Source organism: Emys orbicularis, chromosome 12, assembly GCF_028017835.1.
Source record: "Emys orbicularis isolate rEmyOrb1 chromosome 12, rEmyOrb1.hap1, whole genome shotgun sequence".
NCBI classification, from domain to species: Eukaryota; Metazoa; Chordata; order Testudines; family Emydidae; genus Emys; species Emys orbicularis.
The window spans coordinates 38,619,356-38,647,276 of NC_088694.1; the positions used below are offsets into that span (position 1 = coordinate 38,619,356).

General features: G+C 65.1%; 1 protein-coding gene across 1 annotated transcript; it reads left to right on the plus strand.

The window, feature by feature from the left end:
• The first annotated feature begins 463 nt into the window (after nt 1–463).
• Nucleotides 464–27,701, plus strand: LOC135886758 (telomerase protein component 1-like). The gene is given in 45 exon segments (XM_065414539.1): nt 464–739; nt 1,062–1,217; nt 1,830–1,964; nt 2,174–2,335; nt 2,438–2,734; nt 3,039–3,160; nt 3,314–3,471; nt 4,041–4,150; nt 4,562–4,652; nt 6,346–6,532; nt 6,758–6,950; nt 7,245–7,397; nt 7,477–7,551; nt 7,841–7,965; nt 8,310–8,369; nt 9,892–10,041; nt 11,293–11,469; nt 14,173–14,293; nt 15,427–15,551; nt 15,894–16,010; nt 16,094–16,211; nt 16,332–16,544; nt 16,905–17,092; nt 17,359–17,512; nt 17,593–17,772; nt 18,025–18,117; nt 18,429–18,561; nt 18,717–18,867; nt 19,126–19,265; nt 19,379–19,467; nt 19,726–19,840; nt 20,193–20,409; nt 21,017–21,134; nt 21,349–21,473; nt 21,593–21,692; nt 21,827–21,982; nt 22,193–22,405; nt 22,711–22,864; nt 23,103–23,315; nt 23,526–23,686; nt 24,300–24,416; nt 24,505–24,612; nt 24,709–24,835; nt 24,940–25,004; nt 27,642–27,701. Coding segments are annotated over 45 exon segments (6,498 nt in total).
• Nucleotides 27,702–27,921: the final 220 nt, after the last annotated feature.

The window sequence follows — 27,921 nt, forward strand, 5'->3', positions numbered from 1 at the left end:
CCGGGTGCGCGGCCGGGGGGTAGCGTGGCCCGGGGGGGGGGCTGTGGGGCGGGGGCGAATGCAGGGGAAGGCGCAGCGCAGCGCAGAAGTGGGGTTGGTCTAGGGAGGGGCTCCATGGGGGCAGGGCTTGGGGGTCTGCCAGGGCCTGGCAGCCCCCCCGGGCCCTGCTTTGTGACCCCCCCCCATTCCTGACCCTCTGATGTGGGAGCCGGGGCAGGTCTGGGGCAAGGGAGGGGGACAATGTTCTCCCCCCCCCCCCTTGGAGTGCGTTGTGGGCTGGGAGCCGGGACTCCTGGGTTCTCTCCCGACTCTGGGAGGGGAATGGGGTCTGGTGCTCAGAGCAGCGGGGGCTGGGAGCCAGGACTCCTGGGTTCTCTCCCGGCTCTGAGCAGGAGCGTGGCCTCACTGGGCTCTCAGACTCCTGGGTTCTCATCTCACTCTTCTCTCTCCAGGTGCTGCAGCCATGAAAACTCCGGGTCCCGCCCTCCGCCCCAGCCCTGCCTCCTGCTGGCTGGAGAACCCTTTCCTGGGGGGCCACAGCCCCCTTCTCCCAGCCTGGGTAGAGGAGACCAGGGCCCGGCTTCTCCGCCCTCTCCCGCCCCCTGCCCCCTGGCTGAGCTCCCTGACCACCACACCCTGCCTGGCGTCTGCCCCCGTCTCTACACCCAGCCGGGCGCCCCTTGCCCCTGGAGGTGAGGATGGGACCCCGGCCCGCAGCGAGGAGCTGGAGCCGCCCTGGGTAAGATGGGCACCGGGCTGAGACCGGGCACCAACTCATGGTAGCTGTGAAGCACACGGGGCTGCAATTCCACTGTTGACCACCAAAAGGGGTAATCCCAGGGGGAGGGACGCTGGTAGCAGTCAGAGGGAGGGGGTGAAGTGTGTGTGTGTGTGGGGTGATGCTGAGGAGGGGCTGTGGGGTGGAGGGGCTGTAGGGCGTGGTGGTCGGGGTGGTCAAGGCAGGGGGTCGCTGAGCGGGGACAGTTGGGGTGGGGGTGGTCAGGGCAGGGGGCACTGTGTGGGGTCCCCAGCCCCGTGGGTCACCCCCGCTGTCCCCGCAGCGGGCCGATGCTGCCCCCGACCCTTCCGGCTCGCTGCCCCAGTACACCTTGTCAGAGCTGCCGGCTGAGCCAAGCCCGGAGCACCTGGGGCAGAGGGACCCTAGCGCCCAGCAGCCTCCCAGGAAGGGCCCCCAGCAGCACCTGAGAGAGCACAAGGTAAGAGATGGGGGTGGGGGGCCAGGACTCCTGAGTTCTCTCCCAACTCTGGGAGGGGAGTGGGATGTAGTGGTTACATCAGGGGGGCTGGGAGCCAGGACTCCTGGGTTCTCTCCTTGGCTATGGGAGGGGAGTGGGGACTAGTGCAGAGATGGGCAAACTACGGCCCCCCGGGCCACATCCTCCCGCGGGACCGTCCTGCCCGGCCTTTGAGCTCCCGGCCGGGGAGACTAGTCCCCGGCCCCTGCCCTGCCGTCCTCCCTCCTCCGCAGCCTCAGCTCGCTGTGCCACCAGCGCTGCCAGGCGGCAAGGCTGCCAGTCCTGCTGCTCTGAGTGGCATGGTAACAGGGTGGGGAGTGGGGGGGTTGGATAAGGGGCAGCTGGGGGGGCAGTCAGGGAGCAGGGGGCAGTTGGATCTGGAGGGCAGTCAGGGGGCGGGGCCCAGGCTGTTTGGGAAGGCACAGCCTTCCCTACCTGGCCCTCCATGCAGTTTCGCAATTCTGATGTGGCCCTCGGGCCAAAAAGTTTGCCCACCCCTTGTCTAGTGGATGGGCGGAGGGTGGCTGGGAGCTGGGACTTCTGGGTTCATCCCTGCTCCCTGTTCCCCCCCAGCTGGCCCTGGTGAACCTGGTGTGCTGCTCCCTCATGGAGGAGTCTGATTTGGGGGCCCCCAGTGACCCGACGCGTGGGCGCCTGGTGGAGCTGTGCGAGGAGCTGGCCCAGCTGGAGCCTGAGTTCATCCTTAAGGTACTGGGGGGTGGGGCTGCTGGCTAGGATGCCTGGGTTCAATCCCCCCATGTACGGGGCAGGGGACAAGCAGTTCGAGTGGGTGGGGGGTGGTCTCTGGTGCCCTATGCCAGGACTTGGGGAGGGGGAGTGTGCTTTAGTGGGTTAGAGCAGGGGAGCTCGGACGCCTGGGTTTGCTCCGGGCCTCAGTTTCCCCTCTCTCCCCACAGGTCGCCCTGTATACGCGCCAGGAGCTGAACATCCGGGCAACGGCCAACTTCCTGCTGGCACTGGCGGCCTGGCTGCCGCCCTGCCGGCCCCACCTGCGCCGCTACTTGTGTGCCACCCTGCAGCTGCCCTCCGACTGGACCCAGGTGGTGGCGCTCTTCCAGGTACCCGGCTCCCACCCCGGCTCAACCCCAGTGGCGGGTAGTTCCGCTGGCCAGTGCCACCCCCTGCTGGCCAGCACTGATCCGTCTCCCTCTCCCTCACAGAGCCTGGCGAGCGCAGGGCGCCCTCTGGCCCCGCTGCCCCGCTGCCTCCGCACCGGCCTGGCAGACAAGTTCCAGCAATTTGATGCCTACCAGCTGGCCAAGTACAACTCGCGCAAGAGCCGTGGCAAAGCCAGGGGGCGCCCGCGGTCCCGCCAGCCAGGGAGGGAACTCAGGAGTCCTGTGCTCTGGCCCCAGTGCTGCCAGCCAATTCTTCCTACTGGAGCTGCCTCCCAGAGACCTCTGCCCTGGACGAGGAGATTCCGGCTGCGCCAAGCGTTCGGCAAGCTTCAGATGAAGGTGAGAGGACTGGGGTCTAGTGGTTAGAGCGGGGGGGTGGGATCCAGGACTCCTGGGTTCTGTCCCCTGGTCTGGGAGGGGAGTGGGGTCTAGTGGTTAGAGCAGGGGGTCTGGGAGCCAGGACTCCTGGGTTCTGTCCCCGGCTCTGGAAGGGGCATGGGGGTCTAGTTGGTTAGAGCAGGGGGGCCGGAACCCAGGACTCCTGGATTCTGTCCCCAGCTCTGGGAGGGGAGTGGGGGCTAGTGGGTTAGAGCAGGGGACTGGGAGCCAGGATTCCTGGGTTCTCTGCTGATGTCTCCTGCAGTTTGAAAGTGGTCAGCCATCCCAGGAGCCGCGCGAGACGAAGCCCTTCTCCCTGAAGGCGCTGATCCGATGGCTGCATATCTCCAAGCCGGCCCAGCACGTCATGAGTCTGCTGGGCTGCAGGTGAGAGCCCTGGAGAGGGCTCCCAGCCCCTCCTCCTCTCTATCCCCTAAACCCAAGAGGTGGCACAGTACCCAGGAGTCCTGGCTTGCCCTTCGCCCCCTTGTAGGCCCTGCTGGGATCCACCCTGTCTCTGCTGCTCCCCCCTCTCCCCAGGTACCCCTCGGACCTGAGCTCCTTCTCCCGGAGCCACCTGCCAGGGCCCTGGGACCCCGCCCGGGCCGGGACCCGAATGAAACTTCCGCAGCCCCAGACCTGGGACCGACAGCTTAGCCAGCGCGGGAACAAGGCTGCGGTCTGGGAGGAACTGATTGGTAAGGAGGGGCTTCATGGGGTGCTGCGCTTGCCCCCAGTGGTGCCCTGAGTGTGTCTAGGTGTCACCAGGTGGCACTGTTAGCTCTTTTCCCAGAGGGTGCGAGCTAGTGTTAAGTGCAGGGAGACAGGTCATGTGTGGGGCTGGCTGGGCTTGCCGTGGGGCAGGTGGCCAGCCTAGCTGGAGCAGGGTTTGCTCAGTGCCGTAACACCCCCGAGGAGAGTCTAGCCTCGGGGCAGAGTGGGGGGCCTGGCACCGGTCTCTGATTGGCCCATGGGCTGGCTGGGTACCACTGTGGCACAAAGAGACTCCATGAGGAGCTGGCCTCTGCCCCCCTGGGCAACGAGGGGCCTGCGTGGGGATAAGGGCCCCCCGGAATGCACCCCGTGGTAGCCACAGGTCTCCCAGCACCCCCTGGGGGCTGCAGGTGGCTCAGCACCCCTATAAATGTGGCCAGTGGGGCCCAGTGCCCCCTGGAAGCAGCAGCCAGCCCAGCACCCTTGTGGATACAGCGCCCCCTTGCTGTGGGTGGGGTGGTCTCCTAACCGTGCTTTGGGCTCTGCCTCGCAGACTCGGGGAAGTTGCCATTCATGGCCATGCTCAGGAACCTGCGCAACATCATCCGGGCCGGGGTGAGTGAGCGGCACCACCGGCGAGTGCTCAGCCAGCTGCAGAACAAGGTACGGCCCTGGGGACCCTGATTCCCCCCTCCCGGGTCCCCAGAGCGAGGTATGGCTCTGGGGACCCCGAATTCCCCCTCCCCCCAGGGTCCCCACAGCAAGATACTGCCCAGGAGACCCTGAATTCCCCCCTCCTGGGTCACCAGAACAAGATACGGCCCTGGGGACCCTGAATTCCCCCTCCCCCCAGGGTCTCCACAGCGGGATACGGCTCCAGGGTCCCCGAATTCCCCCCCAGGTCCCCACAGCAAGATACTGCCCCGGGGACCCTGAATTCCCCCCCTTTCAGATCCCCAGAGTGAGATACGGCCCCAAAATCCCATACCCCCCCCACCCCAAGATGGGATGGCTGGAGTGGGGTGGGGGGCTGCTGGGATCCCCACCTTGACACACCCCCCCCCCAATTTCCAGGAGTCCATCATCCGCAGCCGGCAGTTCCCCTTCCAGTTCCTGGCTGCGAATAAAGTCATCCAGGACATGGAGGAGCAGCTGAAGAAGAAAAGTGAGACCGGGGCTGCCAAGCGGTGACACAAATGAATCGCGAGATTAAAAAAAAAAGTCGCGGTTCATGGCAGGTTGAATTGCACCGTTACTGATCGAATAGCAACTGAAACATATCCTAAATATCTTTGGCTGTTTTCCTCCATTTACAAATCTAGCGATTGCACCCACAATGCAGAAGACAAAATGTCCGGGGCTCGTGTGAGATTATTAGTTTAGATTACAAATATTTGCACAGTAGAAAAAGCTACATGTCTCAGCATGAAGGGGCATACAGATGTTTAGCGCATCTGGCACATAAATACCTTGCCATGCCGGCTACAACAGTGCCATGCGAATGCCCGTTCTCACTTTCAGGTGACAGTGTAAATCCACGGGCAGCATTATCTCCTGCAACTGTAACAAACCTGTTTGTCTGAGCGATCAGTCGAACAAGAAGTAGGACTGAGCGGACTCGGAGGCTCTCTAAAGTTTTACACTGGCTGGTTTCTGAGCACAGTTATTATTATACATAATTCTCCATTTGTACAGAGATCGCACGACGGCACTTGTATGAGGTGAAGAGAAATATTGGTAATCAAAAATAATCATCTAAAGGGAGCCCTTTGTATTTTCCATGTGGTAATTGAAATCAAAACATTTGAAAATGTAGAAAAGCAGCCAGAAATCTTTGATACATTTCAGTTGCTACTGTACTGTTGTTTAACGGTGCGATTAGAACTGCAATGAATCACGATTAATTTTGTTAATTTGTTTTGAGTTAATCACGGGAGTTAACTGTGATTCATTGACAGCACTGAGACCCCGAACAACCAGGGGCAAGAGCAGGGGTGGGCAAATTTTTGGTCTGAGGGCCACATCTGGGTATGGAAATTGTATGGCGGGCCATGAATGCTCATGAAACTGTGGGTTGAGGTGTGGGAGGGGGTGAGGGCGAGGGCTCCGGCTGGGGGTGCGGGCTCTGGAGTGGGGCCAGAAATGAGGAGTTCAGGGTGTGGGAAGGGGCTCCGGGCTGGGGCAGGGGGTTGTGGTGCAGGTGTGTGTGTGAGGGCTCCAGTTGGGGGTGCAGGCTCTGGGGTGGGGATGAGGGGTTGGGGGTGCAGGAGGATGCTCTGGGCTGAGACCGAAGGGTTCGAAGGGCAGGAGGGGGATCAGGGCTGGGGCAGGGGGTTGGGGGTGCAGGAGGAGGTCAGGGGTGCAGGCTCCGGGAGGCGCTTACCTCAAGCAGCTCTTGGAAGCAGTGGCATGTCCCCCCTCCATTTCTTACATGAATGTGCAGCCCAGCGGCTCTGCGTGTTGCCCCATCCGCAGGCGCCACCTCTGCAGCTCCCATTGGCTGTGGTTCCCAGCCAGTTGGAGTTGTGGGGGCAGCACTTGGGGTGGGGGCAGTGTACGGAGCACCCTGGTTGCATAGGAGCCAGAGTGGGGACATACCGCTGCTTCCGGGAGCCGCACGGAACCAGGCAAGCCCCCAACCCGGCTCCCCTGGCTGGAGCCCCGGAGCGGGGCAAGACCTGGACCCCACTCCCTGACAGGAGCTCAAGGGCCAGATTAAAACGTCTGAAGGGCCGGATGCAGCCCCCGGGCCGTAGTTTGCCCACCCCGGGCAAGAGGCACAGGCAGAGCTGGGCTAGCAGAGGCTGCGGGTCAGGAGTGAGGGGCACTGTGTCTCTCCCCCCCACACACACCTCCAGACAGCCCTTGCCCCTCTAACGTGGAGCTGCTGCGGGCGCTGCTGAGACGTGGAAAGAAGCAGCCGGGGGCCCTGCCCGGGGTGTGGGGGCAGCCGCCCTGGACGCGCCGGGAGCTACGCGCGGCCTTGTCCATCCCCATCCTCTTCCGCGCGGTGAAGAGTGAAAAGCAGCGGCTGCAGAAGGCCAGGTGAGAGCCCCATGCTTGGCTCCTGGGAGTGGCCACAGGGGGGCTGGGCAGGGGGCTGGGCAGGTGGGGTGCCAGGCTGTGTGTAGGGGGGGGGCAGGTTGCAGGGGGGCTGAGCAGGGGACAGGATGGGGGGGCTGGGCAGGGGGTGCCAGGCTGTGGGGGGGGCTGGGCAGCGGGCAGGATGGGGGGCCGGGCAGCGGCTCAGCAGCAGCTTGTGCCCACCAGGGAGCTGCGCCCCGACCCCGCCCTCCTGGTCCGCTATCACTCGGCCCTGGATGCCGCCATCCGCATCTCCGCCCGGCACAACCTGCCCCCCCTGCCCGGCCGCACCCTCATCCTCTGCTGCACCTCCAGTGCCATGACGACGCCCTACCACCGGTCCCGGGAGCTGCGCGGCCTCCGCCCGGAGCCCATGACAGTGAGTCGGGGGGGAGGGGGTAGGCTGTGCTCACCCCCTGGCAGTGCCCTGTGGGGGTGCGGGGCAGGGCGGGATGCTGCGCTCATCCCCTGGCAGTGCCCTTTGGGGGTGCGGGGCAGGGTGGGGTGCTGTGCTCACCCCTGGCAGTGCTCTGTGGGGGGCAGGGCGAGATGCTGCGCTCACCCCTGGCAGTGCCCTGTGGGGGTTGGGGGTAGGGCAGGGTGCTGCACTCACCTCCCAGCAGTGCCCTGTGGGTGGGGCCGTGCCCGGCTCACAGTCCCCCATCTCTCCTAGGCGCTGGAGGTGGCCCTGCTGCTGGGCCTGATGGGCCGGGCGGTGGCAGAGCGGGCGCGCCTGGTGCTGTATGGCCGCGGCCACTGGGAGGAGGTGCAGGCACTGGCCGGGTCGCTGCTGGAGAACGTCCAGAGCCTGTACCAGCAGGTCCAGGTGAGAGCCCCCCCGTCCCTACTCACTCGCTCTCCCCAAGCCCAGCCTGGCTCTGCGTCTCACCCCGTCTCTTCCCCAGGCCACAATGGAGCCGAGCAGCGGCTCCAGCACCGTCAGCGATGTCCTCTGGGACCTGGTGGCTCGTGGGGAGCCGGTGAGTCTGGGCTGCGGATCTGGTGTCAGGGGCGCTGGCAGGGCTGGAGGGAGGAAGGGCTGGGCTAGCAGGGGCTGTGGGTGGGGAATGAGGGGCACTGGCAGTGCTGGGGGGTGGGGGACTGGGCTAGCAGGGGGCTGCGGGTCAGGAGTGAGGGGCACCAGCAGAGCTGGAGGGGCTTGGGGCTGGGCTGGCAAGGGGCTGTGGGTCAGGAGTGAGGGGGGCACCAGCTGAGGGTGGGGGCCCACAGCTGGGCACAGACTGACTGTATCTCCCCCCCGCCCCCCAGGTGGACACCCTGCTCGTGCTGAGCCACAGCTCAGAGGCCCCCCTGGCCGGCCCCGCCCTGCGGCTGATGCGGGATCGTGTTGTCCCCCACTGCCTCTTCGTGAACCTCTGCCTGGAGCCCAGGGGGTATGAACCCGCCCCACTGTAACCCCTCGGGGGCAAGGACCCCCCCCATTCCTTGCCTGTAGCCTGCGGGGTGGGGGCTTCTGGGTCCTTGCCTGGGCTGTTCCCTGGTGGTTTTCGGAGGGGGAGGGGGGATCCCTGGGACTCGGGGGCTGGGGCTGGAGGGCTCCCCATGGCTCTGGGTGAGGGGAGTGGGGATTCCCTAAGGGTGGGGAAGGGGGATCCCCTGGGGGTGGGGGTTCCCTGTGGCTTGGGGGAGGGGTGGGGGCTCCCTGTGGCTCTGGGAGTGTCGGGGGAGCTCCCTGGGGCGCCCCACGGCTGAGGCGGCTCTGCCCGTGTTGTTGCAGGTGCCAGGGGGGCCCCGCGGACGAGGTGGAGCTGGCTGGGTTCAGTGAGCAGGTGCTCAGGTGAGTCTCAGCCTTACGGGGAGGGGGGCGGGCAGGGGGTGTCATGTGGGCCAGTTTGTAACTGCCCCCTGTGACGGGTTGGATCACAGAAACCCTCTTGGGAGTTGCCACCTGATGTGCCAAGACTACTTCTGCCCCTGGCTTTCCCTGCCAGCTCAGGGCCCCAGCACCCTGTCTTGCTGAGCCAGACACTCCCATCTGCTCCAACAAAGACCCAGGGTCTGAATTACTTGCCCCAAAGCTGCAGGTTTACCTGAAAGCAGCTAACAGAAGTGTTCCTGCCTTTAACACTCAGATGCCCAACTCCCAATGGGCTCTAAACCCAAATAAATCCCTTTTACCCTGTATAAAGCTTATGCAGGGTAAACTCATAAATTGTTCGCCCTCTATAACACTGATAGAGAGAGATACACAGCTGTTTGCTTCCCCAGGTGTTAATTAAGAAGTAAAATGTGATTTTATTAAATACAAAAACTAGGATTTAAGTGGTTCCAAGTAGTAACAGACAGAACAAAGTAAGTCACCAAGCAAAATAAAATAAAATGCGCAAATCTATGTCTAATCAAACTGAATACAGATAATCTCACCCTCAGAGATACTTCAGTAAGTTTTTTCTCAGACTGGACACCTTCCAGGCCTGGGCACAATTCTTTCCCCTGGTACAGCCCTTGTTCCAACTCAGGAGGTAGCTAGGGGATTCTTCATGATGGCTCCTCCACCCCCTTTGTTCTGTTCCACCCCTTTATATATCTTTTGCATAAGGCGGGAACCCTCTGTCCCTCTCTGGGTTTCCACCCCCTCCTTCTCAATGGAAAGACACCAGGTTAAAGATGGATTCCAATACTTCATTGCCCACTTGCCAGCACACACTTACGCCTGGTCTACACTAACCCCCCCACTTCGGACTAAGGTACGCAAATTCAGCTACGTTAATAACGTAGCTGAATTTGAAGTACCTTAGTCCGAAGTTACCGCGGTCCAGACGCGGCAGGAAGGCTCCCCCGTCGATGCTGCGTACTCCGCTCGCCGAGCTGGAGTACCAGCGTCGAAGGCGAGCACTTCCGGGATCGATCCGGGGCACTTCCGGGATCGATCCGGGATCGATTTATCGCGTCTTAACCAGACGCGATAAATCGAACTCAGAAAACCGATTGCTTACATCCGGACCCGGATGTAAGTGAAGACGTACCCTCATACAAGGAGACTTACAGGTAAAACAGAGCCACCTGCAGACAATTGTCCTGGTTAATGGGAGTCATCAAGATTCCAAACCACCATTAATGGCCCACACTTTGCATAATTACAATAGGCCCTCAGAGTTATATTTCCTATTTCTAGTTTCAGATACAAGAGTGATACATTTATACAAATAGGATGATCACACTCAGTAGATTATAAGCTTTGTAATGATACCTTACAAGAGACGTTTTGCATGAAGCATATTCCAGTTACATTATATTCACTCATTAGCATATTTTTATAAAATTATACAGACCGCAACGTCCCCCTCCCTCCCCCGCAGGTTCCTGGCCGTGCGCGGCACCTCCCGCCTGCTGGAGCATGTGGGCAGGATGGACGAGATCCACGGACTGCCCCCCCTGCTGGGGGCGCCCCGCAGGCACCCAGCGCTTTCCCCCACCCCTCCTGCCCTGGCCCCCGCCCCCCGGAGCAGGTGAGAGGTCGGCAGGGCCCGCGGCCAGTCGGGGGTGGGGAGAGAGTGGGCGGGGGGCTGATTCTCTGGCATGTGGGAGGGGGTCATGGTGGGGTCTACGGCTGAGCTGGAGGGGGAGGGACCGGGTTGGGTGGTCTGGCGCTGATCCAGGGGAGGCAACCGGGCTTGTAGGACAGTGGGACACATTGGGGGGGCAAGGGCCAGTGGGGTAGTGACAGAGAGGCCCATGGGGGGGACAGGGACTGGTGGCGGTGGGACAGAGGGGCCCATCGGGAAAGGCAGGGGATGCGGGGGGCGGGGCCAGTCCGGGGGGGAGTAGGGACTTATTAGGGGGCAGAGGGGCCCATTGAGGGTGCAGGGACCGGTGGGGGGCCGATGAGGGGGGGCAGAGGGGCCTATGGGGGGGGCAGGGACCGGTGGGAGGCGACAGAGGGGCCCATCGGGGAGCAGGGGCTGGTGGCGGGGTGACAGAGGGGTCCATGGGGGGGGCAGGGGCCAGTGACAGAGGGGCCCATTGGGGGGGCAGGGGCCGGTGGGGGGTGCTAACAGAGGGGCCCATCGGGGGGGCAGGGGCCGGTGGGGGGTGGCGACAGAAGGGCCCATCGGGGGGGCAGGGGCCGGTGGGGGGTGGCAGAGGGACCCATCCAGGGGGGCCATCGGGGAGGCGGCAGAGGGGCCCATCGGGGGGCAGGAGCCGGTGGGGGGCGGCAGAGGGGCCCATCGGGGGGGCAGGGGCCGGTGGGAGGCGGCAGAGGGGCCCATCGGGGGGGCAGAGGCTGGTGGGGTGGTGGCAGAGGAGTCCATCGGGGGGCAGGGACCGGTGGGAGGCGGCAGAGGGGCCCATCGGGGGGCAGAGGCCGGTGGGAGGCGGCAGAGGGGCCCATCGGGGGGCAGAGGCCGGTGGGAGGCGGCAGAGGGGCCCATCGGGGGGCAGAGCCTGGTGGTGTGGTGGCAGAGGGGCCCATCGGGGGGCAGAGGCTGGTGGGGTGGTGGCAGAGGGGCCCATCGGGGGGCAGAGGCTGGTGGGGTGGTGGCAGAGGGGCCCATCGGGGAGGCAGGGACCGGTGCGGGGGTCGCAGAGGGGCCCATGGGGGGGGCAGAGGCCGGTGGGGTGGTGACAGAGGAGTCCATCGGGGGGCAGGGGCCAGTAGCGCGGTGACAGGGGTCCATCGGGGGGGCAGAGGCTGGTGTGGGGGCTGGGCCGAGCTGGTCTGGGCTCCGCCGGCCAGGGTTTGATGGGTCCCTCTCCAGGTGACGCAGCATCCGCGTGTTCATCTCGTCGCCGGTGCGGGACATGCAGGGCGAGCGGGACGTGCTGCTCCAGGCCGTGCTGCCCGCCCTGCGCGCCCGCGCCGCCCCCCACCGCCTGGCGCTGCAGGAGATCGACCTGCGCTGGGGCATCACCGAGCAGGAGGCGCGGCAGGAGCGGTGGGTGCCCACCCTGTGGGCGGAGGGTTCGGGGGGGGGAAGGGGCAGGGCCGCCCAGAGGGGGGGGGGGGAAGGGGCAATTTGCCCTGGGCCCCGCAGGAGAATGTTGGAGGCTCCCCCCCGCCTCCGCCTTCCCCCATCTCCCGGCGCCTCAGCGTGCCGCGTCCAGGAGCTGCCCTGGACAGAGCTAAAGCGGCGTGGCTCCAGCGGGGCCTGAGCTCCTGCCGCTCGGAGCCACGTGGTAAGGGGGCGGGGCTGCGAGCTGCGGCCAAGCGGTTTGAGTTCAGGTCCCGCTGGAGCCATGCCGCTGCAACAGTGTCCAGGTGGCTCCTGGACGCGGCGCACTGAGGCTCCAGGAGAGGAGGGAGGCAGGAGTAAGCGGCATGGTAAGGGGGGTGGCGGCCGGGGGGGGGAGGGGGGTTGGATAAGGGGCAGGGAGTCCCGGGGACAGGGAGGGGGCAGAGGTTCTGGGGGGAGCGGTCAGGGGACGGGGAACGGGGGGTTGGATTGTGGGCATTCCGAGGGTCTGTCAGGACTCGGCGGGGGGTGGATAGGGGTCCGGGACAGGGAGCGGGGGGGGGGTCCCGGGGTGGTGGTTGGGGAGGTTTTGGGGGGGCGGTCAGGGGACAAGGAGCAGGATGGGTTGGGGATTCTGAGGGGGGCAGGAAGTGGGTGGGGGGTCGGATAGGGGGCAGGGCCAGGCTGTTTGGGGAGGCACAGCCTTCCCTACCTTAAATCTCATTCAGCAGTTTGAGGCTTGCAGACAGCTAGTTAACACAAAGAGCCAAGCTGTTATCTTTTCCCTTAGGGCTGCCATCCCTTTCACTTCTCAAATGCCAAATTATAGTCTACATTCAGTGCCATAGGGAGATTCATGTCAGGGGAGGGTAGCTTCATTTAAAATTAGCCACTTTAGATTAACAGTGATAGACCCAAGAGAGCCATGGGGGAGGGATCACATGAGAAGAGCAATATCATACTCCACCTACCTCCTTCCCAACCCTACCAAGGGAGACCCCTCTCCCCTGCATTCCCCGAGGCTCCAGAGGGGTTAATTCATTGGTTCTGAAACTTTTGTACTGGTGACCCCTTTCACAGAGCAAACCTTTGAGGGCAACCCCCCCTTATAAATTAAAAACACTTTTTTATATATTTAACACTATTATAAATGCTGGAGGCAAAGCAGGGTTTGAGGTGGAGGCTGACAGCTTGCGACCCCCAGTAGTAACCTTGTGACCCCCTGAGGGGTCCTGACCCCCAGTTTGAGAACCCCTGAGTTAATTTAATTTTAGCACCCTTTGTCCATTCCCATGCATGTGCTATTTTGAGCATTTCAGTTTTCACAACATAGGCTCATTCCAAATTCTGGAACAAGCTCAAATGCTCTCAGTTCATGGAGTATGTACATAAGCTATACTAAAGACAAACCCACAGTAACCGTCTCCAGTTTGTGAGGGACCCTATGGAGCCAGTCTCTAGGAAACAGATAAATTCATGGAGGTTATGGCTATTAGCCAGGATGGGTAAGGAATGGTGTCCCTAGCCTCTGTTTGTCAGAGGGAGGTGATGGATGGCAGGAGAGCGATCACTTGATCATTACCTGTTAGGTTCACTCCCTCTGGGGCACCTGGCATTGGCCACCGTCAGTAGACAGGATACTGGGCTGGATGGACCTTTGGTCTGACCCACTACGGCTATTCTCATGTTCTTACCTAAATGAACCCAAAGTTATGGAGACAGATATTTTTTTTTATAATGGAGATATCCTATCTCCTAGAGCTGGAAGGGACCTTGAAAGGTCATCAAGTCCAGCCCCCTGCCTTCACTAGGAGGACCAAGTACTGAGTTTTGCTCCAGATCCCTAAGTGGCCCCCTCAAGGATTGAACTCATAACGCTGGGTTTAGCAGGCCAATGGTCAAACCACTGAGCTATCCCATTCCTCCCTCCCGGGATATGAGTCAAGGAAGCCAGCGGAGTATCAGAAACCTGGAGAAGTCTCTGACTGGATGGGCTCAGGCGTTTGGTCACAAGCTGAGGTGGTTCAAAAGTTTTGGATTTTTTTAAGCAGATTTTTTTTTATTGTTTCTTTAAACAATCAACACAGCAAGCAGCAAATATTTGGCCACACACTTGTGAAACCCCAAACCATGTTCAGGTTTTGGCAGACTAATTTCAGCTTTTCAATTAAAAAACCCACAACAAATTTTGAAGGAAAGCAGACATTGTCCATGATTTTTTTCTGCTATTTAAAAACTCCTAGTTTTTGATCCAAAAAAAGTTTTGAAGGAAACTATTTGTCCAACCCTTTTAATGAGCTTTAGTGCCTTTTAGCACTCAAAACTGGGTTTGTGCGGAGATGTGGAAGGTTTTTAAATGTTTATTTTTCCCAGGGCCACCGGGCGGGGGGGAGGGGCAAGTGGGGCAATTTTCCCCAGGCCCTGCAGGGGCCCCCACGAGAATATAGTCTTCTATAGTATCACAACTTTTTTTTATGGAAGGGGCCCCTGAAATTGCTTTGCCCCAGGCCCCCTGAATCCTCTGGGTGGCCCTGGGAAGGGGGTGTCTTGCTGCAGGGAGTGGGGCAGGGGGTGCTGTGCTGAGAGGAGTCTGGGGGGAACCGTGCTGAGTCGGGGAGCTGGGTGGTGCCATGCTGGGGTGGGGGACCCCCCTTGGTGCTGACCCCGGTCTCTTTCCCCATACAGGCAGCTGGAACTGTGCCTCTCGGAGGTGGCTCGGAGCCAGCTCTTTGTGGGCATTTTGGGGGAGCGTTACGGCTATGTACCCAGAGAATACTCCCTGCCGGACGCCCCCCAGTACGAGTGGGTGAGCACTGCCAGCACCATGTCAGTTGTATCGGGGTTGGGGGGACAAGAAGACAGTGCCCCTTGCACCCAGCTGGTGGCTGACACCGCCCTGCAGCCCCCTCGCCTGCCGGAACCTGGCCGCTGAGCCTTCCTTCACAGTTGGTGGAAGTGGGATTTTGCTTTATTTACTCTGGACGATTGGGTGTAGTGCTGCAGCCTCCCTCGCCCAGTCTGCCCAGTCGCTATACTGGTGGGATGGGGCACCCTGCACAGCCGCCTCCGGTACCTACTGGCATTGCTGTTCTGCCATCTCACCCACGTCCCCGTGTTGAGTCACACCTCTCAGGACTGGACAGCCTGGGGAGTGGCCTGCAATAATGGGCGCGAGGCATGGTGATGTCTTTTCCATGGCCAGCTGATGTGCTGCTCTCACTACGCCAGGGAGGGTTCCAGTAGTTGGTGAAATTGGTGTAGTGGTGACATCGCTCCCACTAGGACAGTATAAAGCCACTGGAGGGGTTATTCTGTCAGCCCATGCCTGGCTTCATAGCATCTCGGAGCCTGCCAGGGTGTCCTGTACCCCGGGGTAGAGACAGAGCTTGGGTGTCTCAGAATAGTGCTGGTGGGAACAGTGGGATCCCTTCCGGTGATGGGGTGAAGCACAGGAGAGGGTGCAGGCCTGTAAACATGCTGCCTAGTTTCACGCTCCAGAAGTGTTGCATCCAGGGACGGGAGCCTCAGAGGTGGCCAAGGTCAATGGGAATCCCCTAGTTCCGCTGAGGTTGGTGGGTGCGTTGGGATCCAGGCTCACCTCAGCACAAAGCTCTTTGTGGCTGGCGCTGGCCTGGGCCTGCTGGCCGTGTCCACTCAGCGTGGGGCTCACAGACGCACGGACCCATGGCGGAGACCAAGACCTCCCCAGCCTTCCGGTTGGGGGAAGCCGGGCATCCCACTTCACAATGGCCCAGGTGTGTTTCTTCCCCATGATGCCTGTTAGTCCAACCCTGCCTGAGAGCTGTTCTGCCTGTGGGCTGGCATGGCTGGCCTTCGCTTCGTGGCACGACCGGTGGGAGCAGTGGGATCCCTCCGGGTAACAGTCTCGATCCCACCACTTGGGGGCTGATGATGGAGTCCGGTGTGCTGTCGCCGCAGGTGAAGTCGTACCCTCGGGGCCGCTCCATCACCGAGCTGGAGGTCATGCAGTTCCTCAGCAGTCGGCGCGACTCCGGTTCTGCTGCCAAGGCGTTCTTCTACCTCCGCGAGCCAGATTTCCTTGGGTAACTCTGCACCCTTTCCCCTCTAGGGGGCGCTGGCTCCCATCCAGCCCCATGGCAAGGATTGGCTGGTTTTGGGGGGGAGAGGCAGGGAATGGGACATGGGGCCGTTTCCCTCTAGTGTACACCGATCCGGAACCATGGTGGGGGGCTGCTTGGCTCAGGGGGATGGGGAACAGGGCCTTTCCCCTCTAAGGGGTGCCGATCCAGCCTCATGGTGGGGGGCTGGGGAATGGGGCTTGTCCCTTCTAGGGGGTGCTGATCCGGCCCCAGGGTGGGGTACTAGTTGGCACAGGGGGCTGGGGAACGGGACATGGGGCCCCTGACCTGTCTGTGGTGGGGCAGGTCCGTGCCGGAAGCCTGGAGGGCAGATTTCGTGGCAGAGTCAGAGGACGCTCAGCACCGGATGGCAGATCTGAAGGGGCATCTGGGCCAGCACCTGGGGGTGGCATCTGTCAGCAGGTAATGGGCCGGGAGATTGGTGGGTGCGGTGGGATCGCTGGGCCCCACGGTATATCCCTCATGGCTTTGCTCTCTCCCCCTAGGTACTCCTGCCAGTGGGGCGGCGTGGCCCAGGGCCGGCCGTATGTCAAGGGGCTGGAGGAGTTTGGGGCCCGGGTGCTGCAGGATCTGTGGGGCGCCCTCCAACGCCAGTTCCTCCAGGTAACGCGACTCGCTGTCCCTGGCGGGGAGGGAGTGGGGCCTAGTGGTTAGAACGGAGGGTGCTGGGAGCCCAGACTCCTGGGTTCCATGCTGACGCCTGTCTCTGCCCCCCACCTCAAGGCTGAGTCGGAGCCCCCTGGGGGCGAGGAGGAGGAGGGGCAAGAGCTGCAAGATGCCTTCCAGGACTTCCAGCAGCGCCAGTTCTGTGCCCGGGGCAAGCTGCTGGGTGCCGTGGCCGGGCGGGTGCGTGAGGGCCGGCCCCCCCGCCGCGGGGCAGGGGGCGGGCTCTACGTGGTGATGGGTGCGCCTGGCGATGGCAAGACTGTCTTCATGGTGAGGCCGGGGGGAGGGGTCTGCATGGGGCCTGAGGGGAGGGGCCTTGGGGCACCCAATGGGCAATGGGCGGAGGGGTCTGGGGGCAGAAAGGGGCGGGGCTTGGTGATGGATTGTAGGCAGGGCCTGCAGGGGGCGGGGTGTGGGTCTGCTGCATAAAGCCTGGTGGGAAGGGCCTGAAGGAGGGGGCGGGACTTGGGGGCCAGGAGGGGGTGGGGTCAGGTCTGTTGCATTAGGCCAGGTGAGAGGGGCCTGGAGGAGGGGGAGGGGCTGGAGTGGGTGGGGTCTGGCTGTGCTGGGTTGTGGTGAGAGGGGCCTGGAGAGGCCCCGCCCCCAGCTGACTCACTGTCCCTTCCCCAGGCGGCGCTGGCACGGGAGCTGAGCGCCCATCCCCCGGCCCGGGACGCCTCCCCCACCCGCTGCCTGGTCATCTCCCACTTCACCGGGGCCCGGCCGGACCAGGCCAGCGCCAGGGTAGTGCTGAGCCAGTTGTGTGCCCGCCTGAGCCGTCTGCTGGGCCAGACGGCCCCGCCCCCCGCCAGCTACAGGTCAGGATGCCAGGGTTCCCTCCTGGCCCTGGGTGGGAGTGGGATCTAGTGGTTAGAGCAAGGGTGTGGGGGGGCTGGAAGCCAGGACTCCTGGGTTCCCTCCTGGCACTGGGTGGGAGTGGGGTCTAGTGGTTAGAGCAGGGGGTCTGGGACCTAGGACTCCTGGATTCTCTCCCAGCTCTGGAGGGAAGTGGGGTCTAGGGGTTAAAGCTGGGGGGCTGGGTGCCCTAGGATGCCTGGGTCCCATCCCTGCCTGTCCATTGCAGGGGGCTGGTGTGCTGTCTGGAGGCCCTCCTGCCCGCGGTGGCCGGGTCGCTCCGGGGAGCCCAGCGCCTGGCCGTGCTGCTCGATGGGGCTGACCAGATCCACGGGGACAGTGGGCAGCCCGTCTCCGACTGGCTTCCGGTGCGGCTGCCCCCGGTAAGTCGAGCCCCCCCTGCCCGTGGGACCCCCCTCCCGCCAACCCAACCACCCACTCAGCTCCTCTCTTCTCCCCCCAGCGCGTGAGCCTGGTTCTGAGCATCGGCGAGGGCTCCGGACTCCTGGATTCCCTACAGCGACGGGCGGACACAGTCATCATCCCCCTGGGGTCCCTGGACCCCTGCGACCGGGCTGGGCTGGTCCGCCGGGACCTCGCCTTGTACGGCAAGAAGCTGGAGGAGACGGCCTTCAACAACCAGGTGGGGAGGTGCCCGGATCCCTGGGTCCTCTGGCGGGGGCGTGGGGTCTAGTGGTTAGAGCGGGGGGGCTGGGAGCCAGGACTCCTGGGTTCTATTCCAGCGCTGGGAGGGGAATGAGGTCTAGTGGTTGGAGCAGGGGTGGATTGGGGGTCGGACTCCTGGGTTCTCTCCTGCTCTGGTTGGGTGGGGCAGGGGCACTGGCTTTTGCCCAGGGGCTCCCTGCCTGCTGAGACCCCGTCTGTCTCTCTCCAGATGCGGCTGGTGCTACTGAAGCGCGGTGCCCAGCAGCCCCTCTACCTGGCGCTGCTCACCCAGGATCTGCGAGCCTTCACCGTCTATGAAAAGGTGCCTCAGCCCCGCAGGGAGACCCCGTCATCTGGGCTGGTGGTGCAGGGCTTCCCCTTCTAGGGACCCCGGGGGAGGGACCGGGACGGAAGGGGACCCAGGCATCCCGGCTGATGACACAGATCTGTTCCCGCGAGGGACCCCAAGGGAGAGGCCAGGATGGAAGGGGACCCAGGCATCTGAGCCACCGGCGTGGGTTTCTGCCCTCTAGGGACCCCAGGGGAGGGATGGGGACAAAAGGGGACCCAGGCATCCCGGCCCGTGGCACGGGGCTCTCCGGTCCCCTCAGGGTCCTGTGTCCCTCCCTCCAGGTCTCGGAGAGGATCCAAACGCTGCCCCCGGCGCTGCCTGCCCTGCTCCAGCACATGCTGGGCTGCCTGGAGCAGGAGCACGGGGCTGAGCCAGTGGCCATAGCCGTCGCCGCCCTCTGGGCCAGCAAAGACGGTAAGAGACAGCTCGAGGTGCTGGGGGGTGTTAATCGGCATTGCTACCAGCTGCTGCGCCCCAGAGCTGGCTGCATCTGAGCACCAGGCGAGTCGTCCCTGGGATGGGAGTCCCTGGAGATGTGTCCCTGACCCTCGCTCCTCTGTCCTCCGCAGGCCTGCTGGAGCGCGATCTCCTCGCCGTGCTCACCATGTGGAGGGAGCTGGGCGGGGCGCCTGTCACCTGGGAGGGAGGCATGGCTGCTGGGGGCCGCGCAGCGACCATCCCCAAGGCCCCGATCTATTCCCTGATGAGGAGCCTGAGGGGGTGAGTGGGGGCCAGGGCGCCTGGGTTCTCTCCTGGCCGGGGGAGGGGAGTGGGGTCTAGTGGTAAGAGAAGGAGGGCTGGGAGCCCGGACTCCTGGGTTCTCTCGGGCTCTGGGAGGGGAGTGGGGGTTGGGGGCTGGGATCCCGGATGCCTGGGTTCTCTCCGGCTCTGGCAGGCTCCCAGGACTGGCCCCGAGCTCTGTCGCAGTCCGTCGCTGGCCGGAATCCAGTGTTCTCTGTCCCCCGTCTGTCCCCCCAGGCTGGCGGGGGTGTGTGGGGCCCCCTCGGAGGCCCCCGGCTCACGGCTCCACCTCTGCGGTGCCCCCCTGCGGATGGCGGTAGAACGGCGCTACCTGAAGGAACCGGGCCTGGAGCGAGCGGCTCACGCTCTGATAGCAGGTCAGGAGGTCGCCCCGTGGGGGGCCCTGGGGTGGTGTCTGGGCTGGGCCTGTGACCCCCCCTGGCCGGGGGGTGCTGAGCATTGTGAGTGACAGTCTCCCCCACATCCCCAGCTCATCTCTGGAAACTCTGCGACCCGGACGTGTCCCGGAGCTTCCAGGGCAGCGAGGCTGGGCCCCTGGCGGCTCTGCCCTACCACCTGGTGGGTATGGGGCACTGGGGGGCGGTGTGGGGGGGGAGCTGGGTGAGGGCAGGGGCGGGGCTTGGCAGTGGGCAGGATTGGGCAGGTGGGGTGAGGTGGGGAACTCGGAAGTGGGTGGGCAGAGGCTGGGCAGGAGCAGGGCTGGGTGGGGGGCTGGGCATAGGGTGGGGTGAGGCGGGAGGCAGGGGGTGGGGCTTAGCGTAGCAGGGGCTGGGGCTGGGTGGGCAGCACCCCCGAGTGACCCCGCTGTCCCGACAGGTCTGCGCTGGATGCCCCGACCTCCTGGGCTCCCTTCTGACGGACCTGCGCTTCGTGGCCGCCCACGTCCGCCTGGGGCTGCTGCCTGTGCTAGGCCAGGCCTATGCCCTGCACGGTGAGCGGGGTGGCCTGGGCGTGGGGGGCACCTCCGGGGGCTGCTAGTCGGGAGCCAGCCCTGTGCGGAGGGGGGGCTGTCCACAAGGGCATGGGAAGGTGCCTTGCTGTAATGGCGGGGGGGGGAGGGGCTGGCTGCTGTGGGGTCCTGGGAGGCTGGGGGCTGCCGTGGGGGGAATGGGAGGCATGTCAGTGCTGCCGGGGGCGCTCCCAGTGGGGCTGGAGGCTGCCGGGGGGAATGGGAGGTGTGGGGGGGGCTACCAGGGGCTGAAATAGGGGTGCTGGGGGCTGCTGGGGGGCTCCCAGGGTGCTGGGGGCTGTTGTGCCCCTGACACAGACGTCTCTCCCCACAGCGGGCAGCGCCCAGCCCCCGGGCGAGGTGGGCGCATTCCGGGCGATGGTGCAGGCGGGCGCGGCACTGCTTTCTGAGAACCCATCGCTCCTGGCCCAGCTGGCAGCCAACGCGCCTGATGGCTCCTCGCTGGGCGCCCAGGCCCAGGCCCTGGCCCCACCGGAGGGGCGCCTGCTGCTCTGGCGCAACAAGGCCCAGGACGCCCCTCACCCTGACAGGTAATGGGGCCGCCGTGGGTGGGAGGGCCCCTCCCTTCCTCCCGCCTCTGGATGCCTGCCCCTCCTCCCGGGTGCCCACCTGCTCCTCACCATGACCCCCTCCCCATCACCCCTCCCGCCCAGCCCCCGGGCACCCACCTGCTCCTCACCATGACTCCCTACCCATCACCCCTCCCGCCCAGCCCCCGGGTCTCACCACCAGGCCTCACCACGGGCCCGGGCGCCTGCCCTCTAGGGCTCCCACTCAGCTGGGCTCCGGCCCTGCTCCCGGCTGAGTTGGTCCACAGCCTGGGGCGCCTGTGCTGGGTTGGGGGGACCCTCCTGTGACCTGGGGGGGATGGGGTGTGTGGGTCCCATGGACTGGGGGGGGAGGGGCTGCAGGGCTGGGAGCCTGGCAGGGGGGGCTGCGTATCTCTACCCTGGGGGAGGGGAGGGGCTGGGTCCCTGTGGGACTGGGGGGCTCCATTGGGGGAGGGGAGGGGTCCCTTGGGGGCACGGTGTCCTGGGTGGGGGTGCTGCCTGTCTCTGAGCTCTGGGGGTGGGCAGCACTGGGTTCCTGTCCGCTCCTGGGCCTCGTTCCCCCCTGATCTTCTCCCCCCACCCCTAGCGTCGCCCTGGCCCTGCCCACATCCCCCACCTGTGTGGCCATCTCTCCCTGCGGGCGCCAGGCTGCCGTGGGCAGCACCGACGGGACCCTGCACCTGCTGGACATGCAGAGTGGCCAGGTACCGGGGGAGAGGGCAGGGCAGATTCAGGGGCTCTCTTGCCATGGGAGGACACTGTGGGACTGGTTGGTTTGGGGGCAGGGGCAGGATGGGGAGGTGGGGAGCTGGGGACAGGCCGGGGGCAAGCTGGGGGCTGGACAAGCTGGGGGGCAGGGGAAGCCGGTGGACCGGCAGGGGGCTCTGCAGTCTCACCCCCCCCCCCCCTTTCCCCCAGGAGCTGAAGACCCTGCTGAGCAGTGGCACTGGGATCTCGGCCTGCGTTTTCCTGGCTGATGGGACCCTCTGCCTGGGCACCTCCGCTGGGGGACTGGAGACCTGGGGCCTGCGTGAGGGCAGCAGGTACTGCCAGGGGGGCTGCCCCTCTGGGGGCGCTGGCTGTGGTCTGGCCTGGGGGGCAGCGGGGGAGCTGGTTTTGGGGGCAACAGTGGGGACACCACATGAATCTCTCTCCCTTCCAGGCTCCTGGCTACTGATGCTCACCAGGGCCAGGTCACAGACTGCTGCGTCAGCCCTGATCGCAGACAGCTGGCCAGCGTCTCCCTGGATGGGCACCTGAAGGTACTGGCTATAGTCACCGCCCCCTCCCCCCCCGCTTTACTCACTAGCCCCCACTCCCCTCCCCCAGCCAGGAGAGAATCCAGAGGTCGGGGTGCCTGGCCCCTGTTCTGACCTGCTGTTCCTGTCTCTCCCAGCTGTGGGACTCTGCCCAGGGGCACCTGACCTGGGAGCTGGATCTCTCCTGCCCCTTGAACTGTGCTGCCTTCCACCCCGACGGGCAGCTGGTGGCCACCGGGGGCTGGGACGGCGCTGTGACCATCCTGGGCCTGCAGAACCGGAGTGTGAGCTCGGTATGGGTCAGGAGGGGCAGGGCTGTGCTAGGAGGGGCTGCGGGTCGGGAGTGAGGGGCACTGGCAGGGCTGGGGGCCCAGGGCTGGACTAGCAGGGGTTGCAGGTCGGGAGTTAGGGGCACCGGGAGGGCTGGGCTGGCAGGGGCTGCGGATTGGGAGTGAGGGGCACTGGTGGGGCAGGCTGGGCTGTGACTCTGGCTCCCCCTGCAGGTTCTCTCAGGCCATGACACTTCCGTCCGCGCCGTGTCCTTCTCCCCTGCGGGCACCATGCTAGCGTCCGGCTGCCTGGCCGGGACAGTGCATCTTTGGTCCTGGCGGGAGGTCGTGAGCCTGGCCACGTTCCCAGCACACCAGGGCTTCGTCTCCGAGGTCAAGTTTCTCTCCGGGGGCCAGGTCCTCCTCACGGCGGGCGAGGACTCGAAGGTGCTGTGGGTCAGGAGTGAGGGGCACTGGCAGGGCTGGAGGGCAGGGTTGGGCTAGAAGGGGCTGCGGGTCGGAAGTGAGGGGCACCGGCGGGGAGGGGAGCAGGGCTGGGCTAGCGGGCTGTGGGTCAGGAGTGAGGGGCACCGGCGGGGAGGGGGGCAGGGCTTGGCTAGAAGAGGCTGCAGGTCGGAAATGAGGGGCACCGGCAGGGAGGGGGGCTGGGCTAGCAGGGGCTGTGGGTCGGGAGTGAGGGGCACTGGTGGAGGTGGGGGGGGCACAGCACTAACCCCTGATTTGTGGCCCAGGTCCAGCTCTGGCCAGGGCACCTGGGCCGTGCCCGGGGCGCTCTGGGCTCAGGGCCGCTTTCTCCAGCCCTCTGTGTGGCCCCCAACCCCGCCGGCACCCTACTCGCTGTGGGGCACCATTCAGATGATGTTTGGGTCTACGGCACCCCCTGGGGTAAGCGCCCAGACGCCTGGGTTCTGTCCCAGCTTGTGGGGGAAAATGAGATCTAGTGGATGGGGGTGGGCGGTGCTGGGAGCCAGGACTCCTCCATTCTGGGCAGCCAGGAGTCTTGGGTTCTGTGGTTGGGTGGGGATTGAGAGCCAGGACTCCTGGGGTGAGGGTGTGGGCTGGGAGCCAGGACTCCTGAGTTCCCTGTGGGGTCGGCCCCCCTCACTCTTCGCTCTCCCCGCAGGCTCGGCCGGGTGGCGCTGCCCAGTAGGGGGTGTGGCGGTGCCCAGCCTGGCTTGGCTCGGGGATGCCGTGCTGGCTGGAGGCAGCAGGGACGGCACCCTGCGTGGCTGGGCACTGGCGAGCAGCTTGGCCTGCCCCCTGTGGGAGCTGCGGGGGCACAAGGGGGCCGTGCTGGGCCTAGCCGCCTCGCCCCAGCTGCTGGCGTCTGCCTCAGGTAAGGCTGGGGGGACGGATGGGGGGAGGGGGGCCGCTTGCAGGATGTGGGGAGGGGCTGGGGGCAGGGTGTTTCCAGATCTGTGGGGGGGAGATTTGGGTATCATTGGTGAGGCTGGGGGTGCCCAAGGATTATGGGGTGGGGGGCAGGATGGGATGGGTGGGGGTGGGGTTTTGGGGCCCATAGTCTGAGCCTTCCTCCCGCCCCCAGAGGATTTCACCATCTGCCTGTGGCTGGCCGAGACACTGAGACGGGCCCTCCCGGACCCTTCCCCAGCCCCCCTGGCCGTCCTGCAGGGCCACGCGGCCGCTGTTACCTGCTGCGCCTTCAGCCCCGATGGCCGGCACCTTGCCACGGGGGGCAGGGACAAGGTGAGGGGTGTGTGTGCGGTGTGTTGGGCAGTGTGGGGTGGCTGTGCGGTGTGTTGGGCACTAGGGGGCGGTGTGGGGCAGCAGTGCGGTGTGTTGGGCACTAGGGGGCAGTATGGGGCAGCTGTGCTGTGAGATGGGCACTAGGGGGCAGTGTGGAGTGGCCGTGCTGTGAGACGGGCACTAGGGGGCAGTGTGGGGTGGCCATGCTGTGAGATGGGCACTAGGGGGCAGTGCGGGGCAGCAGTGCGGTGTGTTGGGCACTAGGGGGCAGTGTGGGGCGGCTGTGCTGTGAGATGGGCACTAGGGGGCAGTGTGGGGTGGCTGTGCTGTGAGATGGGCACTAGGGGGCGGTGTGGGGCAGCAGTGTGGTGTGTTGGGCACTAGGGGGCGGTATGCGGTGGCTGTGCTGTGAGATGGGCACTAGGGGGCAGTGTGGGGTGGCTGTGCTGTGAGATGGGCACTAGGGGGCAGTGTGGGCCGGCCGTGCTGTGAAATGGGCACTAGGGGGCGGTGCGGGGCAGGCATGGGGCAGCCATGCTGTGAGATGAGCACTGGGAGGCGGGGGGAGCAGACGTGCTGTATCTGCTCGTCTAACCAGCCCGTGTCCCCGCAGACCCTGTTGTGCTGGGACGTGGGGGGCCCCACCCCGGGAGCCCCCCCCCTCTGGCGCTCGCTCCCCTTCTGCCACCGCGACTGGCTCAGTGGCTGCGTTTGGGTCGGGCCCCTGCTGGTGAGTGAGGGGGGTAGTTGGGAGGGAGGCGGGGGGAGGCAGCTCCCTCTGCTCCTCCCTGACTTGTCCCCTTCCTCTGCCCCTGCAGCTGTCCTGCTCCAGCGATGGCACCGTACGGCTCTGGGACCCGGCAACTGGCCAGCGGCTCCGCGAGTTCCTACCCCACTGCGGCCCCGTCAGTGCTGTCCTGGCCATGGTACAGACCTGAGGGAGGGGAGGGGGGGGCACGGTGCCAGGCATGGGGGGGCACCTTGGGCACTGGTACCGTCCCTCACCCCCTCTCTCGATGCAGGCCGGGCGCGTGCTGGCGGTGGGCCGCGATGGGACGCTGGCAGCATGGGACATGCTGGGCGTGGAGCTGACCCGCTTCCCGGCGCACCCCGGGCTGGTGAACCAGGGCGCTGGTTTCATGGGAGCAGGTGAGCAGGCGCTGCCGCCCCCCCACACCCCGGTGCGGGTCTGACCCCCAGTGCCCTCTGCTCTCCCCCAGTGCCCATCTCTCTGTGTCGCTCTTCTCCTGCAGATGGCGATTTCGTGGTGGCCATGGCTGGATGCGACGGGCGGGTGCAGCTCTGGAGCCCCCTGGAGGTGAGATGGGACCTGGGGGCTGTTCCCCCCCCCCCCCCCCCATGGAGACCCTGCCCCAGGGCACTGGCTGCCCCTCCCCCCCCCCCACTCACTTCTCTCTCCTGCCTGCAGTTCGGCCGCCCGCGGGCATTGGTGGGGCACAGCGCCCCGGTGTGTGGTGCTGCCGTGAGCCCGGCTGCCGCCCGCGTCCTGACAGTGTCAGGAGATGGTGCTGTGCACGTGTGGGCAGCGCCTTGGCAAACGGGTAAGAGACTCCTTCACCGGATACCCCTTCCCTCCCGAAGCCAGGAGAGAAGTCCTGGCTCCCAGCTCCCAGCCCTGCTCTAACCACTAGACCCCACTCCCCTCCCAGAGCAGGGGAGAGAACCCAGGAGTCCTGGCTCCCAGCCTGTCTCTCTCTTGGCAGGATGTGCCGAGGGTCCTGGCTGGCACCGTGGGGCCATCTCTGCCCTTGCCTGGTCTCCCAACGGGACGCTGGCGGTGTCAGGCGGGGAGTGTGGGGAGCTGATTGTGTGGGGGGAGGCCAAGGCCCTGGCCACAGTGCAGGTATGTTGAGGGGGGGACTGGAGAGATGGGGCTGCCCCCTGAGGCTGGGGGGTGCGGTGGGAGGCTGGGGAGGGGAGGGGAGGGGGGAAGGCAGATGGAGTGGGCGAGATGGGGGGCAGGAGGGAGGTTGTCAGGGCGGCTGGGGGGGCCTCAGTCCAACCCCCACTCACTCCCCTCCTACACAGGCCGGCTCGCGCAGTGTCTGTGCTCTCGGCTTCGCCTCCTCCTGCAGCCTCCTGGTGGCGCCGGCGGCCGGGAGCATCTGGCTGTGGGGCCTGCATGGCGACCCCAATACCGGGACCCTCAGGTGAGCTGGGCGGGGCAAGCTGGATGCCTGGGTCCCTTCCTGGCCCCATCTCTCCCTGGGGAGCGGGGGGTGGGGGAGGGCCATGCCCTACCGACCCGGGCCACCGAGGTCCCGTTTCCCGTACCAGTCTCTGCAGCAGCTGGCCTGGGCCCCACACTGACCGCGTCTCTCTCTCTCTCTCAGCCTGGAGCGTGAGCGCTCCCTGGGGGAGGTGGCAGCTCCCGTTACCTGCATGGGGCCAGCCGGGCCCCCCGGCTCCCTGGTCCTGGGGCTGGCGAACGGGGAGGTGCTGCTGTTCAGAGTCCACCAGGCGGTGCTGAAGCCCCTCTGGTGAGTCGGGAGGTGGGGGGTGTGTGTGTGCCTGCGGCTCCTTCGGTGATGTGAGGGGTTCAGGCGGGGTCCCTGCAGTTCCCTTGGTGAATGGGGGATTCAGGGGGAGGGCAGCCCCCTATGTTCCTGGGTTTGACCCTCGTCTCTGCCCCTGTAGCTTAGTCAGCCCGGACATCTGGGTTCCAGACCCCCCTGAGTACCTGTTTGATGTGGCTGTGACCCCAGATGGGCGGCTTCTTCTGTGGAAGGGGGTGAAAGAACCCACCCTGTACGAACTGGTGAGTGACTGTACGAACTGGTGAGTGACTGGGCAGAGAACCCAGGAATCTGGGCACCCAGCCCTGTCCCCCCTTCCCCAATGCGCCAGGCCCCACTCCCTCCCAGAGGTGGCAGAGAACCCAGGTGTCCTGCTGCCCAGCCCTGCCCCCCTCCCTCCCACCAGCACACTAGGCCCCACAGCAGAGAACCCAGGAGTCCGGGCGCCCAGTCCCCTTCCCTCCCCCCCCCCAGCGCACTAGGCCCCTCCCCTCCCTGAGCCGGCAGAGAACCCAGGAATCCAGGTGCTCACACCAGTGTTGTTTGCTCTGTAGAGGGTGGAGGAGTCGGAGGAACTGGAGAAATCCCGGGAGGCCAAGATCCACCTCTGGGAGCGGGATGAGGACGCCGATTCCAGCTGGTTCAGCAGGGCCTGGCTCAGCCCCGGTGAGTCCTGGCTCAGAGCTGCGGGTCGGGAGTGAGGGGCACCGGCAGGGCTGGGCTAGCAGGGGGCTGCGGGTCGGGAGTGTGTGGGGGCAGGGCTAACAGGGGCTTTGGGTTGGGCATGAGGGGCAGTCGGGAGGTTCAGCTCTGTCCCTTCGCAGACTCATCCCTGCTCCTCGCCGGCTCCGACGGGATGCTCTGGACTCGGGCTCTGTGGAGCGAGGAGGATGATGCAGCCGAGTCCTGGAGCAGCGAGGGGTGGCAGCAGCAGCGGGTGAGCACTCCCTGGCTGGGCCTATCTCTGTTGGGGACCCTGTCCCGGCAGGGCCCATCCCTCCTTCCCTGCTGGCAGCAGCCCAGTCTGCTCCACTAGGTGGGGTGCGGCCCTTGTCAGCCCAGCGGATGTTTCCCTCCTTGCGTGTCATTGGTGTGGTCAGCAGGGTCCAGGGTTAACACCCAGCGCAACGAATGACAGTGAGCTATCCCCATCCTTGCGAGGGGCTTGGCCCCTGCTGAGCTTGGTGCGGGCTGACCGTAGCCTCAGGTCAGCTTCCGGGGGGCAGAGGGTTCATTCTCTTCCCTGGAAGCGGCGAGACTGGGGTGAACCCTCAGGTCAGCCGATCCCGCAACCCCTTTGGGCTGGGGCAGGGGCCTCCTGTTCCTACATGTTAACCCCTTCACGGCCTGTGCCCCTCAGATCCACAGTTCCAAGGTCACTGCGCTGCACAGCTGCGGGGACGTGCTGGTGACGGCAGCGCTGGATGGAGACGTCAAGATCTGGGAGCACGCCACGAGGAGACTGGTGGGTGGCGTGAAACGATGCTCCTCACTCCAACCCACAGCCCCGCCCTGGGCTCCCCCAGCTCTACCAGTGCCCCTCACTCCCCACCCGTAGCCCCCTGTTAGCCCAACCCTGGGCTCCCCCCCGAGCTCTGCTAGTGCCTCTCACTCCAACCCACAGCCCCCTGCCAGCCCAGCCCTGGGCTCCCCACCCCCGAGCTCTGCCAGTGCCCCTTACTCCCCACCCACAGCCCC